The sequence below is a fragment of the Procambarus clarkii genome, unplaced genomic scaffold (assembly GCF_040958095.1).
Source record: "Procambarus clarkii isolate CNS0578487 unplaced genomic scaffold, FALCON_Pclarkii_2.0 HiC_scaffold_131, whole genome shotgun sequence".
NCBI classification, from domain to species: domain Eukaryota; kingdom Metazoa; phylum Arthropoda; class Malacostraca; order Decapoda; family Cambaridae; genus Procambarus; species Procambarus clarkii.
The window spans coordinates 947,944-972,493 of NW_027189164.1; the positions used below are offsets into that span (position 1 = coordinate 947,944).

At 51.8% G+C, this 24,550-nt stretch overlaps 5 protein-coding genes across 5 annotated transcripts; all 5 read left to right on the forward strand.

Annotated features, from left to right (window-relative positions):
- Positions 1 to 4,215: 4,215 nt before the first annotated feature.
- Positions 4,216 to 5,477, forward strand: LOC138360917 (sericin-2-like). Its single transcript, XM_069320416.1, has 2 exons — positions 4,216 to 4,726; positions 5,026 to 5,477. The coding sequence occupies exons 1-2, from the start codon at positions 4,216 to 4,218 to the stop codon at positions 5,475 to 5,477; spliced, it is 963 nt and encodes a 320-aa protein (XP_069176517.1).
- A 3,897-nt stretch (positions 5,478 to 9,374) lies between these two features.
- LOC138360918 (streptococcal hemagglutinin-like) lies at positions 9,375 to 11,279 on the forward strand. The gene is made up of 2 exons (XM_069320417.1): positions 9,375 to 9,576; positions 10,762 to 11,279. Exons 1-2 carry the CDS (start codon positions 9,375 to 9,377, stop codon positions 11,277 to 11,279), a joined length of 720 nt encoding a protein of 239 aa, XP_069176518.1.
- Positions 11,280 to 11,603: 324 nt separating this feature from the next.
- On the forward strand, positions 11,604 to 13,378 carry LOC138360919 (streptococcal hemagglutinin-like). Its single transcript, XM_069320418.1, has 3 exons — positions 11,604 to 11,722; positions 12,010 to 12,619; positions 13,073 to 13,378. Exons 1-3 carry the CDS (start codon positions 11,604 to 11,606, stop codon positions 13,376 to 13,378), a joined length of 1,035 nt encoding a protein of 344 aa, XP_069176519.1.
- Positions 13,379 to 13,452: 74 nt separating this feature from the next.
- LOC138360920 (pneumococcal serine-rich repeat protein-like) lies at positions 13,453 to 15,453 on the forward strand. Its single transcript, XM_069320419.1, has 2 exons — positions 13,453 to 13,571; positions 15,210 to 15,453. The coding sequence occupies exons 1-2, from the start codon at positions 13,453 to 13,455 to the stop codon at positions 15,451 to 15,453; spliced, it is 363 nt and encodes a 120-aa protein (XP_069176520.1).
- A 2,481-nt stretch (positions 15,454 to 17,934) lies between these two features.
- Positions 17,935 to 19,209, forward strand: LOC138360922 (polycomb group protein Asx-like). Its single transcript, XM_069320420.1, has 2 exons — positions 17,935 to 18,101; positions 18,918 to 19,209. The coding sequence occupies exons 1-2, from the start codon at positions 17,935 to 17,937 to the stop codon at positions 19,207 to 19,209; spliced, it is 459 nt and encodes a 152-aa protein (XP_069176521.1).
- Positions 19,210 to 24,550: the final 5,341 nt, after the last annotated feature.

Below are 24,550 nucleotides of genomic sequence, written 5' to 3' on the forward strand. Positions count from 1 at the left end.
GCGTCAGCATCAAGCAGCGTCAGTGTCAAGTAGCGTCAGCATCAAGCAGCGTTAGCATCAAGCAACGTCAGCATCAAGCAGAGTCAGCATCAAGCAGCGTCAGCATCAAGCAGCGTCAACATAAAGCAGCGTCAGCATCAAGCTGCATTAGCATCAAGCAGCGTCAGCATCAAGTAGCGTCAACATGACGCAGCCTCAGCGTCAGCATGAAGCAGCCTAAGCATCAAGCAGCGTCACCATCAAGCAGCATCAGTGTCAAGCAGAGTCAGCATCAAGCAGCGTCAGCTTCAAGCACAGTCAGCATCAATCATCGTCAGCATCAAGCAGCGTCAGCATCAGTAGCGTCAGCATTTGACAGCGTCAGTATCAAGCAGCGTCAGCATCAAGCAGCGTCAGCGTCATGCAGCGTCAGCATTCAAGCAGCGTCAGCATCAAGCAGGTCAACATAAAGCAGCATCAGCATCAAGCAGCGTCAGCATTAATCAGCGTCAGCGTCATGCAGCGTCAGCATCAAGCAGCGTCAGCATCAAGCAGCGTCAGCGTTAAGCCGAGTCAGCATAAACAGCCTCAGCTTCAAGTAGTCTTAGCATCAAGCAGCCTCAGCATTAAGTAGCGTCAGCAACAAGCAGCGTCAGCTTCAAGCAGCGTCAGCATCAAGCAGCGTCAACATCCAGCAGCGTCAGCGTTAAGTAGCATCAGCGTCAATCAGGGTCAGCATCACGCAGCGTCAGCATCAGCATCAAGCAGCGTCAGCATCAAGCAGCGTTAGTATCAAGCAACGTCAGAATCAATTAGCATCAGCATCAAGCTGTGTTAACATCAAGCAGCGTCAGCATCAAGCAGCGTCAGCATCAAGCAGCGTCAGCATCAAGCAGCGTCAGCGTTAAGCAGCATTAGCGTCAAGCAGGGTCAGCATCACGCAGCGTCAGCATCAAGCAGCATCAGCATCAAGCATCGTCAGCATCAAGCAGCCTCAGCATCAAGCAACGTCAGATCAATTAGCATCAGCATGTCAAGCAGCGTCAGCATCAAGCGTCAGCATCAAGCAGCGTCAGCATCAAGCACTATCAGCATCAAGCAACGTCAACATCAGGCCGCGTGTATGTCAAGCGCAGCATCAGCATCACGCGATCAGCATCAAGCAGCGTGAATGTCAAGCAGCGTCAGCATCAATCAACGTAAACATTAAGCAGCGTCAGCATCAAGCAGCATCAGCATCAGAGGGTCAGCATCAAGTAGCATGAATGTCAAGCAGCGTCAACATCTAGCAGCGTCAGCATCAAGCAGCATCAGCATCAAGCAGCGTCAGCATCATGCAGCGTCATCATCAAGCAGCGCCAGCATCAAGCACCGTCAGCGTAAGCAGCATCAGCGCAAGCAGCATCAGCATCAAGCAGCGTAAGCATGAAGCAGCGTCAGCATGAAGCAGCGTCAGTATCAAAGCAGCGTCAGCATCAAGCAGCGCCAGCACAAGCAGCATAAGTAACAAGCAGCGTCAGCATCAAGCAGCATCAGCATCAAGCAGCATCAACATCAAGCAGCATCTGCATGAAGCAGCATAATCATCAAGCAGGCGTCAGCATCAAACAGCGTCAGCATCATACCAGTGTCAGAGTCAAGCAGCGTCAGCATCAGGCAGCGTCTGCATCAGGCAGCGTCAGGATCAAGCAAACGTCAGCGTCAAGCAGCGTCAGCATGAGGCAGCGTCAGGATTAAGCAGCGTCAGCATCACGCAGCGTCAGCGTTAAACAGCGTCAGCGTTAAACAGCGTCAGCATCAAGCAGCGTCAACATAAAGCATCGTCAGCATCAAGCAGAATCAATATCAAGCAGAGTCAACATCAATCAACGTCAAAATCAAAAAGCGTCAGCATCAAGCAGCGTCAGCATCACGCAGCGTCAGCGTTAAACAGCGTCAGCGTTAAACAGCGTCAGCATCAAGCAGCGTCAGCATCACGCAGCGTCAGCGTTAAACCAGCGTCAGCGTTAAACAGCGTCAGCATCAAGCAGCGTCAGCATCAAGGAGTGTCAGCATCAAGCAGCGTCAGAGTCAAGCAGCGTCAGCATCTGTCAGCGTGAGCGTCAAGCAGCGTCAGCATCAAGCAGCGTCAGCATCAAGCAGCGTCAGCGTTAAAACAGCGTCAGCGTTAAACAGCGTCAGCATCAAGCAGCCTCAGCATAAAGCAGCGTAAGCGTTAAGCAGCGTCAGCATCAGGCAGGGTCAGCATCAAGCAGCGTCAACATCAAAACAGCGTCAGCATCAAGTAGCGTGAGTGTCAAGCAGAGTCAGAATCAAGCAGCGTCAACATAAAGCAGCGTCAGCATCAAGCAGAATCAATATCAAGCAGAGTCAACATCAATCAACGTCAAAATCAAAAAGCGTCAGCATCAAGCAGCGTCAGCATCAAGCAGCATCAGCATCAAGCAGGGTCAACATAAAGCAGCCTCAGCGTCAGCATCAAGCTGCGTCAGCATCAAAGAGCATCAGCATCAAGCAGCGTCAGCATCAAGCAGCGTCAGCATCAAAGAGCATCAGCATCAAGCAGCGTCAGCATCAAGCAGCATCAGCATGAAGCAGCGTCAAAATAAAGCAGCCTCAGCGCCAGCATGAAGCAGCATCTGCATGAAGCAGCGTCAGCATCAAGCTGCGTCAGCATCAAGTAGCGTCAGTGTCAAGCAGTGTCAGCATCAAGTAGCGTCGGTGTCAAACAGTGTCAGCATCAAGCAGCGTCAGCGTTAAACAGCATCAGCGTCAAGCAGCGTCAGCATCAAGCAGCGTCAGCATCAAGCAGCGTCAGCATCAAGCAGCATCAAGCAGCGTCAGTATCAAGCAGCATCAAGCAGCGTCAGCATCAAGCAGCATCAAGCAGCGTCAGCATCAAGCAGCGTCAGTGTCAAGCAGCGTCATCATCAAGCAGCGTCAGCATCAAGCAGCTTCAGCGTTAAGCAGCATCAGTGTCAAGGCGCGTCAGCATCAGCAGCGTCAGCATCAAAAAGCATCAGCATCAAGCAGCGTCAGCATCAAGCAGCATCAGCATCAAGCAGCGTCAATATGAAGCAGCGTCAGCATTAAGCAGCGTCAAAATAGAGCAGCCTCAGCGCCAGCATGAAGCAGCGTCAGCATGAAGCAGCGTCAGCATGAAGCAGCGTCAGCATCAAGCTGCGTCAGCATCAATTAGCGTGAGTGTCAAACAGCGTCAACATGAAGCAGCCTCAGCGTCAGCATGAAGCAGCGTCAGCGTTAAGCAGCATCAGCGTCAAGAACCATCAGCATCAAGCAGCGTCAGCATCAAGCAGCGTCAGCATCAAGCAGCGTCAGCGTTAAGCAGCGTCAGCATCAAGCGGCGTCAGCATCAAGCAGCGTCAACATCAAGCAGCATCTGCATGAAGCAGAATCAGCATCAAGCAGCGTCAGCATCAAGCAGCGTCAGCATCAAGCAGCGTCAGTGTGAAGCAGCATCATCATCAAGCAGCGTCAGCATCAAGCAGCATCAGCATCAAGCAGCGTCAATATCAAGCAGCGTCAGCATCAAGCAGCGTGAGTGTCAAGCAGCCTCAGCATCAAGCAGCGTCAACATAAAGCAGCATCAGCATCAAGCAGCGTCAACATCAAGCAGGTAAGTGTCAAGCAGCGTCAACATCAAGCAGGGTAAGTGTCAAGCAGCGTCAACATAAAGCAGGGTAAGTGTCAAGCAGCGTCAACAGGAAGCAGCCTCAGCGTCAGCGTAAAGCTGCGTCAGCATGAAGCAGCTTCAGCATGAAGCAGCGTCAGCATCAAACAGCGTCAGTGTCAAGCAGCGTCAGCATCAAGCAGCGTCAGCGTTAAGCAGCATCAGCGTCAAGCAGCATCAGCATCAAGCAACGTCAGCATCAATCAGCGTCAGCATCAAGCAGCGTCAGCATCAAGCAGCGTCAGCATCAAGCAGCGTCAGCATCAAGCAGCGTGAGTGTCAAGCAGCGCCAGCATCAGCAGCATCAGCATCAAGCAGCGTCAACATCAAGCAGCATCTGCATGAAGCAGCATAATCATCAAGCAGCGTCAGCATCAAACAGTATCAGCATCATACCAGCGTCAGTGTCAAGAAGCGTCAGCATCACAGCGTCAGCATCAAGCAGCGTCACCGTTAAGCAGCATCAGCGTGAAGCAGCGTTAGCATCAACAGCGTCAATATCAAGCAGCATCAGCATCAAAGAGCATCAGCATCAAGCAGCGTGAATGTCAAGCAGCCTCAGCATCAAGCAGCGTCAACATAAAGCAGCATCAGCATCAAGCAGCGTCAGCATCAAGCAGCGTCAGCATCAAGCAGCGTCAGCCTTAAGCCGAGTCAGCATCAAACAGCCTCAGCTTCAAGCAGTCTTAGCATCAAGCAGCCTCAGCATTAAGCAGCGTCAGCATCAAGTAGAGTCAGCATCAAGCAGAGTGAGTGTCAAGCAGCGTCAGCATCAATTGGCCTCAGCGTCAACATCAGCATCAAGCAGCGTCAGTATCAAGCAGCGTCAGCATAAAGCAACGCCATCAACAAACAGCGTCAGCATAACTAGCGTCAGCATCAAGCAGCGTCAGCATCAAGTAGAGTCAGCATCAAGCAGAGTGAGTGTCAATCAGAGTCAGCATCAAGCAGCCTCAGCGTTAGCATCATCATCAAGCAGCGTCAGTATCAAGCAGCATCAGAAACAACGTCAAAATCAAGCAGCGTCAGCATCAAGTAGCGTCAGCATCAAGCAGCGTCAGCATCAAGAAGCATCAGCATCAAGCAGCGTAAGTGTCAAGCAGCCTCAGCATCAAGCAGCCTCAGCATCAAGCAGCGTCAACATAAAGCAGCGTCAGCATCAAGCAGCGTCAGCATCAAGCCGCGTCAGAACCAAGCAGTGTCAGCATCAAGCAGCGTCAGCGTTAAGCAGCATCAGCGTCAAGCAGGTCAGTATCACGCAGTGTCAGCATCAAGCGCATCAGCATCAGCAGCGTCAGCATCAAGCAACGTCAGAAACAATTAGCATCAGCATCAGCTGTGTTAACATCAAGCAGCGTCAGCATCAAGCAGCGAAAGTGTCAAGCAGCGTCAGCATCAAGCAGCGAGAGAGTCAAGCAGCATCAGCATCAAGCAGCTTCAGCATCAAGCAGCGTCAGCATCAAGCAGCGTCAGCGTTAAGCAGCATCAGCGTAACGCAGGGTCAGCATCACGCAGCGTCAGCATCAAGCAGCATCAGCATCAAGCATCGTCAGCATCAAGCAGCCTCAGCATCAAGCAACGTCAGAATCAATTATCATCAGCATCAAGCTATGTTAACATCAAGCAGCGTCAGCATCAATCAGCGTCAGCGTCATGCAGCGTCAGCATCATGCAGAGTCAGCATCAAAGAGCCTCTGCTTCAAGCAGTCTTAGCATCAAGCAGTCTCAGCATCAAGCAGCGTCAGCATCAGTAGCGTCAGCATCAAGCAGCGTCAGCATCAAGAAGCGTCAGCATCAAGCAGCATAAGTGTCAAGCAGCCTCAGCATCAAGCAGCCTCAGCATCAAGCAGCGACAACATAAAGCAGCCTCAGCATCAAGCAGCGTCAGTGTTAAGCAGCGTCTGCTTCAAGCAGCGTCAGCATCAAGTAGCGTCAGCATCAGACAGCGTGAGCGTCATGGAGCGTCAACATCAAGTAGCGTCAGTGTCAAGCAGCGTCAGCATCAAGCAGCGTCAGTGTCAAGTAGCGTCAGCATCAAGCAGCGTTAGCATCAAGCAACGTCAGCATCAAGCAGAGTCAGCATCAAGCAGCGTCAGCATCAAGCAGCGTCAACATAAAGCAGCGTCAGCATCAAGCAGCATTAGCATCAAGCAGCGTCAGCATCAAGTAGCGTCAACATGAAGCAGCCTCAGCGTCAGCATGAAGCAGCCTAAGCATCAAGCAGCGTCACCATCAAGCAGCATCAGTGTCAAGCAGAGTCAGCATCAAGCAGCGTCAGCTTCAAGCACAGTCAGCATCAATCATCGTCAGCATCAAGCAGCGTCAGCATCAAGTAGCGTCAGCATTTGACAGCGTCAGTATCAAGCAGCGTCAGCATCAAGCAGCGTCAGCGTCATGCAGCGTCAGCATCAAGCAGCGTCAGCATCAAGCAGCGTCAACATAAAGCAGCATCAGCATCAAGCAGCGTCAGCATTAATCAGCGTCAGCGTCATGCAGCGTCAGCATCAAGCAGCGTCAGCATCAAGCAGCGTCAGCGTTAAGTTGAGTCAGCATCAAACAGCCTCAGCTTCAAGTAGTCTTAGCATCAAGCAGCCTCAGCATTAAGTAGCGTCAGCAACAAGCAGCGTCAGCTTCAAGCAGCGTCAGCATCAAGCAGCGTCAACATCCAGCAGCGTCAGCGTTAAGTAGCATCAGCGTCAATCAGGGTCAGCATCACGCAGCGTCAGCATCAGCATCAAGCAGCGTCAGCATCAAGCAGCGTTAGTATCAAGCAACGTCAGAATCAATTAGCATCAGCATCAAGCTGTGTTAACATCAAGCAGCGTCAGCATCAAGCAGCGTCAGCATCAAGCAGCGTCAGCATCAAGCAGCGTCAGCGTTAAGCAGCATTAGCGTCAAGCAGGGTCAGCATCACGCAGCGTCAGCATCAAGCAGCATCAGCATCAAGCATCGTCAGCATCAAGCAGCCTCAGCATCAAGCAACGTCAGATTCAATTAGCATCAGCATGTCAAGCAGCGTCAGCATCAAGCAGCGTCAGCATCAAGCAGCGTCAGCATCAAGCACTATCAGCATCAAGCAACGTCAACATCAGGCCGCGTGTATGTCAAGCAGCGTCAGCATCACGCAGCATCAGCATCAAGCAGCGTGAATGTCAAGCAGCGTCAGCATCAATCAACGTAAACATTAAGCAGCGTCAGCATCAAGCAGCATCAGCATCAAGCAGGGTCAGCATCAAGTAGCATGAATGTCAAGCAGCGTCAACATCTAGCAGCGTCAGCATCAAGCAGCATCAGCATCAAGCAGCGTCAGCATCATGCAGCGTCATCATCAAGCAGCGCCAGCATCAAGCACCGTCAGCGTTAAGCAGCATCAGCGCCAAGCAGCATCAGCATCAAGCAGCGTAAGCATGAAGCAGCGTCAGCATGAAGCAGCGTCAGTATCAAGCAGCGTCAGCATCAAGCAGCGCCAGCATCAAGCAGCGTAAGTAACAAGCAGCGTCAGCATCAAGCAGCATCAGCATCAAGCAGCATCAACATCAAGCAGCATCTGCATGAAGCAGCATAATCATCAAGCGTCAGCATCAAACAGCGTCAGCATCATACCAGTGTCAGAGTCAAGCAGCGTCAGCATCAGGCAGCGTCTGCATCAGGCAGCGTCAGGATCAAGCAACGTCAGCGTCAAGCAGCGTCAGCATGAGGCAGCGTCAGGATTAAGCAGCGTCAGCATCACGCAGCGTCAGCGTTAAACAGCGTCAGCGTTAAACAGCGTCAGCATCAAGCAGCGTCAACATAAAGCATCGTCAGCATCAAGCAGAATCAATATCAAGCAGAGTCAACATCAATCAACGTCAAAATCAAAAAGCGTCAGCATCAAGCAGCGTCAGCATCACGCAGCGTCAGCGTTAAACAGCGTCAGCGTTAAACAGCGTCAGCATCAAGCAGCGTCAGCATCACGCAGCGTCAGCGTTAACCAGCGTCAGCGTTAAACAGCGTCAGCATCAAGCAGCGTCAGCATCAAGGAGTGTCAGCATCAAGCAGCGTCAGAGTCAAGCAGCGTCAGCATCTGTCAGCGTGAGCGTCAAGCAGCGTCAGCATCAAGCAGCGTCAGCATCAAGCAGCGTCAGCGTTAAACAGCGTCAGCGTTAAACAGCGTCAGCATCAAGCAGCCTCAGCATAAAGCAGCGTAAGCGTTAAGCAGCGTCAGCATCAGGCAGGGTCAGCATCAAGCAGCGTCAACATCAAAACAGCGTCAGCATCAAGTAGCGTGAGTGTCAAGCAGAGTCAGAATCAAGCAGCGTCAACATAAAGCAGCGTCAGCATCAAGCAGAATCAATATCAAGCAGAGTCAACATCAATCAACGTCAAATCAAAAAGCGTCAGCATCAAGCAGCGTCAGCATCAAGCAGCATCAGCATCAAGCAGGGTCAACATAAAGCAGCCTCAGCGTCAGCATCAAGCTGCGTCAGCATCAAAGAGCATCAGCATCAAGCAGCGTCAGCATCAAGCAGCGTCAGCATCAAAGAGCATCAGCATCAAGCAGCGTCAGCATCAAGCAGCATCAGCATGAAGCAGCGTCAAAATAAAGCAGCCTCAGCGCCAGCATGAAGCAGCATCTGCATGAAGCAGCGTCAGCATCAAGCTGCGTCAGCATCAAGTAGCGTCAGTGTCAAGCAGTGTCAGCATCAAGTAGCGTCGGTGTCAAACAGTGTCAGCATCAAGCAGCGTCAGCGTTAAACAGCATCAGCGTCAAGCAGCGTCAGCATCAAGCAGCGTCAGCATCAAGCAGCGTCAGCATCAAGCAGCATCAAGCAGCGTCAGCATCAAGCAGCATCAAGCAGCGTCAGCATCAAGCAGCGTCAGTGTCAAGCAGCGTCATCATCAAGCAGCGTCAGCATCAAGCAGCTTCAGCGTTAAGCAGCATCAGTGTCAAGGCGCGTCAGCATCAGCAGCGTCAGCATCAAAAAGCATCAGCATCAAGCAGCGTCAGCATCAAGCAGCATCAGCATCAAGCAGCGTCAATATGAAGCAGCGTCAGCATTAAGCAGCGTCAAAATAGAGCAGCCTCAGCGCCAGCATGAAGCAGCGTCAGCATGAAGCAGCGTCAGCATGAAGCAGCGTCAGCATCAAGCTGCGTCAGCATCAATTAGCGTGAGTGTCAAACAGCGTCAACATGAAGCAGCCTCAGCGTCAGCATGAAGCAGCGTCAGCGTTAAGCAGCATCAGCGTCAAGAACCATCAGCATCAAGCAGCGTCAGCATCAAGCAGCGTCAGCATCAAGCAGCGTCAGCGTTAAGCAGCGTCAGCATCAAGCGGCGTCAGCATCAAGCAGCGTCAACATCAAGCAGCATCTGCATGAAGCAGAATCAGCATCAAGCAGCGTCAGCATCAAGCAGCGTCAGCATCAAGCAGCGTCAGTGTGAAGCAGCATCATCATCAAGCAGCGTCAGCATCAAGCAGCATCAGCATCAAGCAGCGTCAATATCAAGCAGCGTCAGCATCAAGCAGCGTGAGTGTCAAGCAGCCTCAGCATCAAGCAGCGTCAACATAAAGCAGCATCAAGCAGCGTCAACATCAAGCAGGGTAAGTGTCAAGCAGCGTCAACATCAAGCAGGGTAAGTGTCAAGCAGCGTCAACATCAAGCAGGGTAAGTGTCAAGCAGCGTCAACAGGAAGCAGCCTCAGCGTCAGCGTAAAGCTGCGTCAGCATGAAGCAGCGTCAGCATGAAGCAGCGTCAGCATCAAACAGCGTCAGTGTCAAGCAGCGTCAGCATCAAGCAGCGTCAGCGTTAAGCAGCATCAGCGTCAAGCAGCATCAGCATCAAGCAACGTCAGCATCAATCAGCGTCAGCATCAAGCAGCGTCAGCATCAAGCAGCGTCAGCATCAAGCAGCGTCAGCATCAAGCAGCGTGAGTGTCAAGCAGCGCCAGCATCAAGCAGCATCAGCATCAAGCAGCGTCAACATCAAGCAGCATCTGCATGAAGCAGCATAATCATCAAGCAGCGTCAGCATCAAACAGTATCAGCATCATACCAGCGTCAGTGTCAAGAAGCGTCAGCATCAAGCAGCGTCAGCATCAAGCAGCGTCACCGTTAAGCAGCATCAGCGTGAAGCAGCGTTAGCATCAACAGCGTCAATATCAAGCAGCATCAGCATCAAGAGCATCAGCATCAAGCAGCGTGAATGTCAAGCAGCCTCAGCATCAAGCAGCGTCAACATAAAGCAGCATCAGCATCAAGCAGCGTCAGCATCAAGCAGCGTCAGCATCAAGCAGCGTCAGCGTTAAGCCGAGTCAGCATCAAACAGCCTCAGCTTCAAGCAGTCTTAGCATCAAGCAGCCTCAGCATTAAGCAGCGTCAGCATCAAGTAGAGTCAGCATCAAGCAGAGTGAGTGTCAAGCAGCGTCAGCATCAATTGGCCTCAGCGTCAACATCAGCATCAAGCAGCGTCAGTATCAAGCAGCGTCAGCATAAAGCAACGCCATCATCAAACAGCGTCAGCATTAACTAGCGTCAGCATCAAGCAGCGTCAGCATCAGTAGAGTCAGCATCAAGCAGAGTGAGTGTCAATCAGAGTCAGCATCAAGCAGCCTCAGCGTTAGCATCATCATCAAGCAGCGTCAGTATCAAGCAGCATCAGAAACAACGTCAAAATCAAGCAGCGTCAGCATCAAGTAGCGTCAGCATCAAGCAGCGTCAGCATCAAGAAGCATCAGCATCAAGCAGCGTAAGTGTCAAGCAGCCTCAGCATCAAGCAGCCTCAGCATCAAGCAGCGTCAACATAAAGCAGCGTCAGCATCAAGCAGCGTCAGCATCAAGCCGCGTCAGAACCAAGCAGTGTCAGCATCAAGCAGCGTCAGCGTTAAGCAGCATCAGCGTCAAGCAGGGTCAGTATCACGCAGCGTCAGCATCAAGCAGCATCAGCATCAAGCAGCGTCAGCATCAAGCAACGTCAGAAACAATTAGCATCAGCATCAAGCTGTGTTAACATCAAGCAGCGTCAGCATCAAGCAGCGAAAGTGTCAAGCAGCGTCAGCATCAAGCAGCGAGAGAGTCAAGCAGCATCAGCATCAAGCAGCTTCAGCATCAAGCAGCGTCAGCATCAAGCAGCGTCAGCGTTAAGCAGCATCAGCGTAACGCAGGGTCAGCATCACGCAGCGTCAGCATCAAGCAGCATCAGCATCAAGCATCGTCAGCATCAAGCAGCCTCAGCATCAAGCAACGTCAGAATCAATTATCATCAGCATCAAGCTATGTTAACATCAAGCAGCGTCAGCATCAATCAGCGTCAGCGTCATGCAGCGTCAGCATCATGCAGAGTCAGCATCAAAGAGCCTCTGCTTCAAGCAGTCTTAGCATCAAGCAGTCTCAGCATCAAGCAGCGTCAGCATCAAGTAGCGTCAGCATCAAGCAGCGTCAGCATCAAGCAGCGTCAGCATCAAGCCGCGTCAGAACCAAGCAGTGTCAGCATCAAGCAGCGTCAGCGTTAAGTAGCATCAGCGTCAAGCAGGGTCAGCATCACGCAGCGTCAGCATCAAGCAGCATCAGCATCAAGCAGCGTCAGCATCAAGCAACGTCAGAAAAAATTAGCATCAGCATCAAGCTGTGTTAACATCAAGCAGCGTCAGCATCAAGCAGCGAAAGTGTCAAGCAGCGTCAGCATCAAGCAGCGAGAGAGTCAAGCAGCATCAGCATCAAGCAGCTTCAGCATCAAGCAGCGTCAGCATCAAGCAGCGTCAGCGTTAAGCAGCATCAGCGTAACGCAGGGTCAGCATCACGCAGCGTCAGCATCAAGCAGCATCAGCATCAAGCATCGTCAGCATCAAGCAGCCTCAGCATCAAGCAACGTCAGAATCAATTATCATCAGCATCAAGCTATGTTAACATCAAGCAGCGTCAGCATCAATCAGCGTCAGCGTCATGCAGCGTCAGCATCATGCAGAGTCAGCATCAAAGAGCCTCTGCTTCAAGCAGTCTTAGCATCAAGCAGTCTCAGCATCAAGCAGCGTCAGCATCAAGTAGCGTCAGCATCAAGCAGCGTCAGCATCAAGAAGCGTCAGCATCAAGCAGCGTAAGTGTCAAGCAGCCTCAGCATCAAGCAGCCTCAGCATGAAGCAGCGTCAACATAAAGCAGCGTCAGCATCAAGCAGCGTCAGCATCAAGCCGCGTCAGAACCAAGCAGTGTCAGCATCAAGCAGCGTCAGCGTTAAGTAGCATCAGCGTCAAGCAGGGTCAGCATCACGCAGCGTCAGCATCAAGCAGCATCAGCATCAAGCAGCGTCAGCATCAAGCAACGTCAGAAAAAACTAGCATCAGCATCAAGCTGTGTTAACATCAAGCAGCGTCAGCATCAAGCAGCGAAAGTGTCAAGCAGCGTCAGCATCAAGCAGCGAGAGTGTCAAGCAGCGTCAGCATCAAGCACCTTCAGCATCAAGCAGCGTCAGCGTTGAGCAGCATCAGCGTAAAGCAGGGTCAGCATCACGCAGCGTCAGCATCAAGCAGCATCAGCATCAAGCATCGTCAGCATCAAGCAGCCTCAGCATCAAGCAACGTCAGAATCAATTAGCATCAGCATCAAGCTATGTTAACATCAAGCAGCGTCAGCATCAATCAGCGTCAGCGTCATGCAGCGTCAGCATCAAGCAGCGTCACCATCAAGCAGCATCAGTGTCAAGCAGAGTCAGCATCAAGCAGCGTCAGCTTCAAGCACAGTCAGCATCAATCAGCGTCAGCATCAAGCAGCGTCAGCATCAAGTAGCGTCAGCATTTGACAGCGTCAGTATTGACGCTTCGTCAGCATCAATCAGCGTCAGCGTCATGCAGCGTCAGCATCAAGCAGCGTCAGCATCAAGCAGCGTCAACATAAAGCAGCATCAGCATCAAGCAGCGTCAGCATTAATCAGCGTCAGCGTCATGCAGCGTCAGCATCAAGCAGCGTCAGCATCAAGCAGCGTCAGCATTAAGCCGAGACAGCATCAAACAGCCTCAGCTTCAAGTAGTCTTAGCATCAAGCAGCCTCAGCATTAAGTAGCGTCAGCAACAAGCAGCGTCAGCTTCAAGCAGCGTCAGCATCAAGCAGCGTCAGCATCCAGCAGCGTCAGCGTTAAGTAGCATCAGCGTCAATCAGGGTCAGCATCACGCAGCGTCAGCATCAGCATCAAGCAGCGTCAGCATCAAGCAGCGTTAGTATCAAGCAACGTCAGAATCAATTAGCATCAGCATCAAGCTGTGTTAACATCAAGCAGCGTCACAATCAAGCAGCGAGAGTGTCAAACAGCGTCAGCATCAAACAGCGAAAGTGTCAAGCAGCGTCAGCATCAAGCAGCGTCAGCATCAAGCAGCGTCAGCATCAAGCAGCGTCAGCGTTAAGCAGCGTTAGCGTCAAGCTGGGTCCGCATCACGCAGCGTCAGCATCAAGCAGCATCAGCATCAAGCATCGTCAGCATCAAGCAACGTCAGATTCAATTAGCATCAGCATGTCAAGCAGCGTCGGCATCAAGCAGCGTCAGCATCAAGCAGCGTCAGCATCAAGCACTATCAGCATCAAGCAACGTCAACATCAGGCCGCGTGTATGTCAAGCAGCGTCAGCATCACGCAGCATCAGCATCAAGCAGCGTGAATGTCAAGCAGCGTCAGCATCAATCAACGTAAACATTAAGCAGCGTCAGCATCAAGCAGCATCAGCATCAAGCAGGGTCAGCATCAAGTAGCATGAATGTCAAGCAGCGTCAACATCTAGCAGCGTCAGCATCAAGCAGCATCAGCATCAAGCAGCGTCAGCATCATGCAGCGTCAGCATCAAGCAGCGCCAGCATCAAGCACCGTCAGCGTTAAGCAGCATCAGCGCCAAGCAGCATCAGCATCAAGCAGCGTAAGCATGAAGCAGCGTCAGCATGAAGCAGCGTCAGTATCAAGCAGCGTCAGCATCAAGCAGCGCCAGCATCAAGCAGCGTGAGTAACAAGCAGCGTCAGCATCAAGCAGCATCAGCATCAAGCAGCATCAACATCAAGCAGCATCTGCATGAAGCAGCATAATCATCAAGCAGCGTCAGCATCAAACAGCGTCAGCATCATACCAGCGTCAGAGTCAAGCAGCGTCAGCATCAGGCAGCGTCAGCATCAAGCAACGTCAGTGTCAAGCAGCGTCAGCATCAGGCAGCGTCTGCATCAGGCAGCGTCAGGATCAAGCAACGTCAGCATCAAAGAGCATCAGCATCAAGCAGCGTCAGCATCAAGCAGCATCAGCATGAAGCAGCGTCAAAATAAAGCAGCCTCAGCACCAGCATGAAGCAGCATCTGCATGAAGCAGCGTCAGCATCAAGCTGCGTCAGCATCAAGTAGCGTCAGTGTCAAGCAGTGTCAGCATCAAGTAGCGTCGGTGTCAAACAGTGTCAGCATCAAGCAGCGTCAGCGTTAAGCAGCATCAGCGTCAAGCAGCGTCAGCATCAAGCAGCGTCAGCATCAAGCAGCGTCAGCATCAAGCAGCGTCAGCATCAAGCAGCATCAAGCAGCGTCAGCATCAAGCAGCGTCAGCATCAAGCAGCATCAAGCAGCGTCAGCATCAAGCAGCGTCAGTGTCAAGCAGCGTCATCATCAAGCAGCGTCAGCATCAAGCAGCTTCAGCGTTAAGCAGCATCAGTGTCAAGGCGCGTCAGCATCAGCAGCGTCAGCATCAAAAAGCATCAGCATCAAGCAGCGTCAGCATCAAGCAGCATCAGCATCAAGCAGCGTCAATATGAAGCAGCGTCAGCATCAAGCAGCGTCAAAATAGAGCAGCCTCAGCGCCAGCATGAAGCAGCGTCAGCATGAAGCAGCGTCAGCATGAAGCAGCGTCAGCATCAAGCTGCGTCAGCATCAATTAGCGTCAGTGTCAAACAGCGTCAACATGAAGCAGCCTCAGCGTCAGCATGAAGCAGCGTCAGCGTTAAGCAGCATCAGCGTCAAGAAGCATCAGCATCAAGCAGCGTCAGCATCAAGCAGCGTCAGCATCAAGCAGCGTCAGCGTTAAGCAGCGTCAGCATCAAGCGGCGTCAGCATCAAGCAGCGTGAGTGTCAAGCAGCGTCAGCATCAAGCAGCATCAGCATCAAGCAGCGTCAGCATCAAGCAGCGTGAGTGTCAAGCAGCCTCAGCATCAAGCAGCGTCAACATAAAGCGTCAACATCAAGCAGCGTCATCATCAAGCAGCATGAGCATCAAGCAGCGTCAACATCAAGCAGGGTAAGTGTCAAGCAGCGTCAACATCAAGCAGGGTAAGTGTCAAGCAGCGTCAACAGGAAGCAGCCTCAGCGTCAGCGTAAAGCTGCGTCAGCATGAAGCAGCGCCAGCATGAAGCAGCGTCAGCATCAAGCAGCGTCAGTGTCAAGCAGCGTCAGCATCAAGCAGCGTCAGCATCAAGCAGCGTCAGCATCAAGCAGCGTCAGCATCAAGCAGCGTCAGCATCAGCAGCGTGAGTGTCAAGCAGCGCCAGCATCAAGCAGCATCAGCATCAAGCAGCGTCAACATCAAGCAGCATCTGCGTGAAGCAGCGTTATCATCAACAGCGTCAATATCAAGCAGCATCAGCATCAAAGAGCATCAGCATCAAGCAGCGTGAGTGTCAAGCAGCGTGAGTGTCAAGCTGCGTCAGCATCAAGCAGCGTGAATGTCAGGCAGCGTCAGCATCAAGCAGCGTCAGCATCAAGCAGCGTCACCGTTAAGCAGCATCAGCGTGAAGCAGCGTTATCATCAACAGCGTCAATATCAAGCAGCATCAGCATCAAAGAGCATCAGCATCAAGCAGCGTGAGTGTCAAGCAGCGTGAGTGTCAAGCTGCGTCAGCATCAAGCAGCGTGAATGTCAGGCAGCGTCAGCATCAAGCAGCGTCAGCATCAAGCAACGTCAACATCAAGCAACGTCAGCATCAAACAGCATCATCATCAACACAGCGTCAGCATCAAGAAGCGTGAATGTCAAGCAGCGTCAACATCAAGCAGCGTCAGCATCAAGCAGCATAAACATCAAGCAGTTTCAGCATCAATAAGCGTCCGCATTAAGCAGCTTCAGCATCAAGCAGCTTCAGCATTAAGGAGCGTCAGCATCAAGCAGCGTCAGCATCAAGCAGCGTCAACATAACAGCGTCAGCATCAAGCAGCGTCAGCATCAAGCAGCGTCAACATAAAGCAGCGTCAGCATCAAGCAGCATCAGCGTCTAGTAGCGTCAGCATCAAGCAGCGTGAGTGTCAAGCAGCCTCAGCATCAAGCAGCGTCAGCATAAAGCAGCCTCAGCGTCAGCATCATCATCAAGAAGCGTCAGTATCAAGCTGCGTCAGCATCAAGCAAAGTCAACATCAAACAGCGTCAGCATTAAGTAGCGTCAGCATTAAGTAGCGTCAGCATTAAGTAGCGTCAGCAACAAGCAGCGTCAGCATCAAGCAGCGTCAGCATCAAGTAGCGTCAACATGACGCAGCCTCAGCGTCACCATGAAGCAGCCTAAGCATCAAGCAGCATCAGCATCAGTGTCAAGCAGCGTCAGCATCAAGCAGAGTCAGCATCAAGCAGCATCAGCTTCCAGCAGCGTCAGCATCAAGTAGCGTCAGCATCAAGCAGCGTGAGTGTCAAGCAGCCTCATCATCAAGCAGCGTCAACATCCAGCAGCCTCAGAGTCAGCATGAAGCAGCGTCAGCATCAAGCAGCGTCAGCATCAAGGAGCGTCAGTGTCAAGCATCGTCAGCATCAAGCAGCGTCATCGTTAAGCATCATCAGCGTCAAGCAGCGTCAGCATGAAGCAGAGTCAGCATCAAGCAGCGTCAATATAAAGCAGCGTCAGCGCCAAGCAGCTTCAACGTCAACATCAAACAGCCTCAGCATCAAGCAGCGTCAGTGTTAAGCAGCGTCTGCTTCAAGCAGCGTCAGCATCAAGTAGCGTCAGCATCAGACAGCGTGAGCGTCATGGAGCGTCAATATCAAGTAGCGTCAGTGTCAAGCAGCGTCAGCATCAAGCAGCGTCAGTGTCAAGTAGCGTCAGCATCAAGCAGCGTTAGCATCAAGCAACGTCAGCATCAAGCAGAGTCAGCATCAAGCAGCGTCAGCATCAAGCAGCGTCAACATAAAGCAGCGTCAGCATCAAGCAGCATTAGCATCAAGCAGCGTCAGCATCAAGTAGCGTCAACATGACGCAGCCTCAGCGTCAGCATGAAGCAGCCTAAGCATCAAGCAGCGTCACCATCAAGCAGCATCAGTGTCAAGCAGAGTCAGCATCAAGCAGCGTCAGCTTCAAGCACAGTCAGCATCAATCAGCGTCAGCATCAAGCAGCGTCAGCATCAAGTAGCGTCAGCATTTGACAGCGTCAGTATCAAGCAGCGTCAGCATCAAGCAGCGTCAGCGTCATGCAGCGTCAGCATCAAGCAGCGTCAGCATCAAGCAGCGTCAACATAAAGCAGCATCAGCATCAAGCAGCGTCAGCATTAATCAGCGTCAGCGTCATGCAGCGTCAGCATCAAGCAGCGTCAGCGTTAAGCCGAGTCAGCATCAAACAGCCTCAGCTTCAAGTAGTCTTAGCATCAAGCAGCCTCAGCATTAAGTAGCGTCAGCAACAAGCAGCGTCAGCTTCAAGCAGCGTCAGCATCAAGCAGCGTCAACATCCAGCAGCGTCAGCGTTAAGTAGCATCAGCGTCAATCAGGGTCAGCATCACGCAGCGTCAGCATCAGCATCAAGCAGCGTCAGCATCAAGCAGCGTTAGTATCAAGCAACGTCAGAATCAATTAGCATCAGCATCAAGCTGTGTTAACATCAAGCAGCGTCAGCATCAAGCAGCGTCAGCATCAAGCAGCGTCAGCATCAAGCAGCGTCAGCGTTAAGCAGCATTAGCGTCAAGCAGGGTCAGCATCACGCAGCGTCAGCATCAAGCAGCATCAGCATCAAGCATCGTCAGCATCAAGCAGCCTCAGCATCAAGCAACGTCAGATTCAATTAGCATCAGCATGTCAAGCAGCGTCAGCATCAAGCAGCGTCAGCATCAAGCAGCGTCAGCATCAAGCACTATCAGCATCAAGCAACGTCAACATCAGGCCGCGTGTATGTCAAGCAGCGTCAGCATCACGCAGCATCAGCATCACAGCGTGAATGTCAAGCAGCGTCAGCATCAATCAACGTAAACATTAAGCGTCAGCATCAAGCAGCATCAGCATCAAGCAGGGTCAGCATCAACTAGCATGAATGTCAAGCAGCGTCAACATCTAGCAGCGTCAGCATCAAGCAGCATCAGCATCAAGCAGCGTCAGCATCATGCAGCGTCATCATCAAGCAGCGCCAGCATCAAGCACCGTCAGCGTTAAGCAGCATCAGCGCCAAGCAGCATTAGCATCAAGCAGCGTAAGCATGAAGCAGCGTCAGCATGAAGCAGCGTCAGTATCAAGCAGCGTCAGCATCAAGCAGCGCCAGCATCAAGCAGCGTAAGTAACAAGCAGCGTCAGCATCAAGCAGCATCAGCATCAAGCAGCATCAACATCAAGCAGCATCTGCATGAAGCAGCATAATCATCAAGCAGCGTCAGCATCAAACAGCGTCAGCATCATACCAGTGTCAGAGTCAAGCAGCGTCAGCATCAGGCAGCGTCTGCATCAGGCAGCGTCAGGATCAAGCAACGTCAGCGTCAAGCAGCGTCAGCATGAGGCAGCGTCAGGATTAAGCAGCGTCAGCATCACGCAGCGTCAGCGTTAAACAGCGTCAGCGTTAAACAGCGTCAGCATCAAGCAGCGTCAACATAAAGCATCGTCAGCATCAAGCAGAATCAATATCAAGCAGAGTCAACATCAATCACGTCAAAATCAAAAAGCGTCAGCATCAAGCAGCGTCAGCATCACGCAGCGTCAGCGTTAAACAGCGTCAGCATCAAGCAGCGTCAGCATCACGCAGCGTCAGCGTTAACCAGCGTCAGCGTTAAACAGCGTCAGCATCAAGCAGCGTCAGCATCAAGGAGTGTCAGCATCAAGCAGCGTCAGAGTCAAGCAGCGTCAGCATCTGTCAGCGTGAGCGTCAAGCAGCGTCAGCATCAAGCAGCGTCAGCATCAAGCAGCGTCAGCGTTAAACAGCGTCAGCGTTAAACAGCGTCAGCATCAAGCAGCCTCAGCATAAAGCAGCGTAAGCGTTAAGCAGCGTCAGCATCAGGCAGGGTCAGCATCAAGCAGCGTCAACATCAAAACAGCGTCAGCATCAAGTAGCGTGAGTGTCAAGCAGAGTCAGAATCAAGCAGCGTCAACATAAAGCAGCGTCAGCATCAAGCAGAATCAATATCAAGCAGAGTCAACATCAATCAACGTCAAAATAAAAAGCGTCAGCATCAAGCAGCGTCAGCATCAAGCAGCATCAGCATCAAGCAGGGTCAACATAAAGCAGCCTCAGCGTCAGCATCAAGCTGCGTCAGCATCAAAGAGCATCAGCATCAAGCAGCGTCAGCATCAAGCAGCGTCAGCATCAAAGCATCAGCATCAAGCAGCGTCAGCATCAAGCAGCATCAGCATGAAGCAGCGTCAAAATAAAGCAGCCTCAGCGCCAGCATGAAGCAGCATCTGCATGAAGCAGCGTCAGCATCAAGCTGCGTCAGCATCAAGTAGCGTCAGTGTCAAGCAGTGTCAGCATCAAGTAGCGTCGGTGTCAAACAGTGTCAGCATCAAGCAGCGTCAGCGTTAAACAGCATCAGCGTCAAGCAGCGTCAGCATCAAGCAGCGTCAGCATCAAGCAGCGTCAGCATCAAGCAGCATCAAGCAGCGTCAGCATCAAGCAGCATCAAGCAGCGTCAGCATCAAGCAGCGTCAGTGTCAAGCAGCGTCATCATCAAGCAGCGTCAGCATCAAGCAGCTTCAGCGTTAAGCAGCATCAGTGTCAAGGCGCGTCAGCATCAGCAGCGTCAGCATCAAAAAGCATCAGCATCAAGCAGCGTCAGCATCAAGCAGCATCAGCATCAAGCAGCGTCAATATGAAGCAGCGTCAGCATTAAGCAGCGTCAAAATAGAGCAGCCTCAGCGCCAGCATGAAGCAGCGTCAGCATGAAGCAGCGTCAGCATGAAGCAGCGTCAGCATCAAGCTGCGTCAGCATCAATTAGCGTGAGTGTCAAACAGCGTCAACATGAAGCAGCCTCAGCGTCAGCATGAAGCAGCGTCAGCGTTAAGCAGCATCAGCGTCAAGAACCATCAGCATCAAGCAGCGTCAGCATCAAGCAGCGTCAGCATCAAGCAGCGTCAGCGTTAAGCAGCGTCAGCATCAAGCGGCGTCAGCATCAAGCACGTCAACATCAAGCAGCATCTGCATGAAGCAGAATCAGCATCAAGCAGCGTCAGCATCAAGCAGCGTCAGCATCAAGCAGCGTCAGTGTGAAGCAGCATCATCATCAAGCAGCGTCAGCATCAAGCAATCAGCATCAAGCAGCGTCAATATCAAGCAGCGTCAGCATCAAGCAGCGTGAGTGTCAAGCAGCCTCAGCATCAAGCAGCGTCAACATAAAGCAGCATCAGCATCAAGCAGCGTCAACATCAAGCAGGGTAAGTGTCAAGCAGCGTCAACATCAAGCAGGGTAAGTGTCAAGCAGCGTCAACATCAAGCAGGGTAAGTGTCAAGCAGCGTCAACAGGAAGCAGCCTCAGCGTCAGCGTAAAGCTGCGTCAGCATGAAGCAGCGTCAGCATGAAGCAGCGTCAGCATCAAACAGCGTCAGTGTCAAGCAGCGTCAGCATCAAGCAGCGTCAGCGTTAAGCAGCATCAGCGTCAAGCAGCATCAGCATCAAGCAACGTCAGCATCAATCAGCGTCAGCATCAAGCAGCGTCAGCATCAAGCAGCGTCAGCATCAAGCAGCGTCAGCATCAAGCAGCGTGAGTGTCAAGCAGCGCCAGCATCAAGCAGCATCAGCATCAAGCAGCGTCAAAATCAAGCAGCATCTGCATGAAGCAGCATAATCATCAAGCAGCGTCAGCATCAAACAGTATCAGCATCATACCAGCGTCAGTGTCAAGAAGCGTCAGCATCAAGCAGCGTCAGCATCAAGCAGCGTCACCGTTAAGCAGCATCAGCGTGAAGCAGCGTTAGCATCAACAGCGTCAATATCAAGCAGCATCAGCATCAAAGAGCATCAGCATCAAGCAGCGTGAATGTCAAGCAGCCTCAGCATCAAGCAGCGTCAACATAAAGCAGCATCAGCATCAAGCAGCGTCAGCATCAAGCAGCGTCAGCATCAAGCAGCGTCAGCGTTAAGCCGAGTCAGCATCAAACAGCCTCAGCTTCAAGCAGTCTTAGCATCAAGCAGCCTCAGCATTAAGCAGCGTCAGCATCAAGTAGAGTCAGCATCAAGCAGAGTGAGTGTCAAGCAGCGTCAGCATCAATTGGCCTCAGCGTCAACATCAGCATCAAGCAGCGTCAGTATCAAGCAGCGTCAGCATAAAGCAACGCCATCATCAAACAGCGTCAGCATTAACTAGCGTCAGCATCAAGCAGCGTCAGCATCAAGTAGAGTCAGCATCAAGCAGAGTGAGTGTCAATCAGAGTCAGCATCAAGCAGCCTCAGCGTTAGCATCATCATCAAGCAGCGTCAGTATCAAGCAGCATCAGAAACAACGTCAAAATCAAGCAGCGTCAGCATCAAGTAGCGTCAGCATCAAGCAGCGTCAGCATCAAGAAGCATCAGCATCAAGCAGCGTAAGTGTCAAGCAGCCTCAGCATCAAGCAGCCTCAGCATCAAGCAGCGTCAACATAAAGCAGCGTCAGCATCAAGCAGCGTCAGCATCAAGCCGCGTCAGAACCAAGCAGTGTCAGCATCAAGCAGCGTCAGCGTTAAGCAGCATCAGCGTCAAGCAGGGTCAGTATCACGCAGCGTCAGCATCAAGCAGCATCAGCATCAAGCAGCGTCAGCATCAAGCAACGTCAGAAACAATTAGCATCAGCATCAAGCTGTGTTAACATCAAGCAGCGTCAGCATCAAGCAGCGAAAGTGTCAAGCAGCGTCAGCATCAAGCAGCGAGAGAGTCAAGCAGCATCAGCATCAAGCAGCTTCAGCATCAAGCAGCGTCAGCATCAAGCAGCGTCAGCGTTAAGCAGCATCAGCGTAACGCAGGGTCAGCATCACGCAGCGTCAGCATCAAGCAGCATCAGCATCAAGCATCGTCAGCATCAAGCAGCCTCAGCATCAAGCAACGTCAGAATCAATTATCATCAGCATCAAGCTATGTTAACATCAAGCAGCGTCAGCATCAATCAGCGTCAGCGTCATGCAGCGTCAGCATCATGCAGAGTCAGCATCAAAGAGCCTCTGCTTCAAGCAGTCTTAGCATCAAGCAGTCTCAGCATCAAGCAGCGTCAGCATCAAGTAGCGTCAGCATCAAGCAGCGTCAGCATCAAGAAGCGTCAGCATCAAGCAGCGTAAGTGTCAAGCAGCCTCAGCATCAAGCAGCCTCAGCATCAAGCAGCGACAACATAAAGCAGCGTCAGCATCAAGCAGCGTCAGCATCAAGCCGCGTCAGAACCAAGCAGTGTCAGCATCAAGCAGCGTCAGCGTTAAGTAGCATCAGCGTCAAGCAGGGTCAGCATCACGCAGCGTCAGCATCAAGCAGCATCAGCATCAAGCAGCGTCAGCATCAAGCAACGTCAGAAAAAATTAGCATCAGCATCAAGCTGTGTTAACATCAAGCAGCGTCAGCATCAAGCAGCGAAAGTGTCAAGCAGCGTCAGCATCAAGCAGCGAGAGAGTCAAGCAGCATCAGCATCAAGCAGCTTCAGCATCAAGCAGCGTCAGCATCAAGCAGCGTCAGCGTTAAGCAGCATCAGCGTAACGCAGGGTCAGCATCACGCAGCGTCAGCATCAAGCAGCATCAGCATCAAGCATCGTCAGCATCAAGCAGCCTCAGCATCAAGCAACGTCAGAATCAATTATCATCAGCATCAAGCTATGTTAACATCAAGCAGCGTCAGCATCAATCAGCGTCAGCGTCATGCAGCGTCAGCATCATGCAGAGTCAGCATCAAAGAGCCTCTGCTTCAAGCAGTCTTAGCATCAAGCAGTCTCAGCATCAAGCAGCGTCAGCATCAAGTAGCGTCAGCATCAAGCAGCGTCAGCATCAAGAAAGCGTCAGCATCAAGCAGCGTAAGTGTCAAGCAGCCTCAGCATCAAGCAGCCTCAGCATCAAGCAGCGTCAACATAAAGCAGCGTCAGCATCAAGCAGCGTCAGCATCAAGCCGCGTCAGAACCAAGCAGTGTCAGCATCAAGCAGCGTCAGCGTTAAGTAGCATCAGCGTCAAGCAGGGTCAGCATCACGCAGCGTCAGCATCAAGCAGCATCAGCATCAAGCAGCGTCAGCATCAAGCAACGTCAGAAAAAACTAGCATCAGCATCAAGCTGTGTTAACATCAAGCAGCGTCAGCATCAAGCAGCGAAAGTGTCAAGCAGCGTCAGCATCAAGCAGCGAGAGTGTCAAGCAGCGTCAGCATCAAGCACCTTCAGCATCAAGCAGCGTCAGCGTTGAGCAGCATCAGCGTAAAGCAGGGTCAGCATCACGCAGCGTCAGCATCAAGCAGCATCAGCATCAAGCATCGTCAGCATCAAGCAGCCTCAGCATCAAGCAACGTCAGAATCAATTAGCATCAGCATCAAGCTATGTTAACATCAAGCAGCGTCAGCATCAATCAGCGTCAGCGTCATGCAGCGTCAGCATCAAGCAGCGTCAGCGTTAAGCAGAGTCAGCATCAAACAGCCTCAGCTTCAAGCAGTCTTAGCATCAAGCAGCCTCAGCATCAAGCAGAGTCAGCATCAATTAGAGTCAGCATCAAGCAGAGTAAGTGTCAAGCAGCGTCAGCATCAAGTGGCCTCAGCGTCAACATCAGCATCTAGCAGCGTCAGTATCATGCAGCGTCAGCATAAAGCAGCGTCAGCATCAAGCAGAGTCAGCATCAATCAGCGTCAGCATCAAGCAGCGTCAGCATCAAGCAGCGTCAGCATCAAGCAGCGTGAATGTCAAGCAGCGTCAGCATCAAGCAGCGTCAGCATCAAGCAGCGTCAGCATCAAGCAACGCCAACATCAAGCAGCGTCAGCATCAAACAGCATCATCATCAACACAGCGTCAGCATCAAGAAGCGTGAATGTCAAGCAGCGTCAACATCAAGCAGCGTCAGCATCAAGGCAGCATAAACATCAAGAAGTTTCAGCATCAATAAGCGTCCGCATTAAGCAGCTTCAGCATCAAGCAGCTTCAGCTTTAAGCAGCGTCAGCATCAAGCAGCGTCAACATAAAGCAGCGTCAGCATCAAGCAGCGTCAGCAATAAGCAGCGTCAGCATCAAGCAGTGTCAACATAAAGCAGCGTCAGCATCAATCGCATAAGCGTCAAGTAGCGTCAGCATCAAGCAGCGTGAGTGTCAAGCAGCCTCAGCATCAAGCAGCGTCAACATAAAGCAGCGTCAACATCAAGCAGCGTTAGCATCAAGCAGCGTCAACATCAAGCATGGTAAGAATCAAGCAGAGTCAACAGGAAGCAGCCTCAGCGTCAGCATGAAGCTGCGTTAGCATGAAGCTGCGTTAGCATGAAGCAGCGTCAGTGTCAAGCAGCGTCAGCATCAAGCAGCATCAGCATCAAGCAGCGTCAGCATCAAGCAGCGTCTGTATCAAGCAGCGTCTTCATCATACCAGCGTCAGTGTCAAGCAGTGTCAGCATCAAGCAGCGTCAGCATCAAGTAGCGTCAGCATAAAGCAGCCTCAGCGTCAGCATCATCATCAAGAAACGTCAGTATCAAGCTGCGTCACCATCAAGCAAAGTCCACATCAAACAGCGTCAGTATTAAGTAGCGTCAGCATTAAGTAGCGTCAGCAACAGCAGCGTCAGCATCAAGCAGCGTCAGCATCAAATAGCGGCAACATCAAACTGAG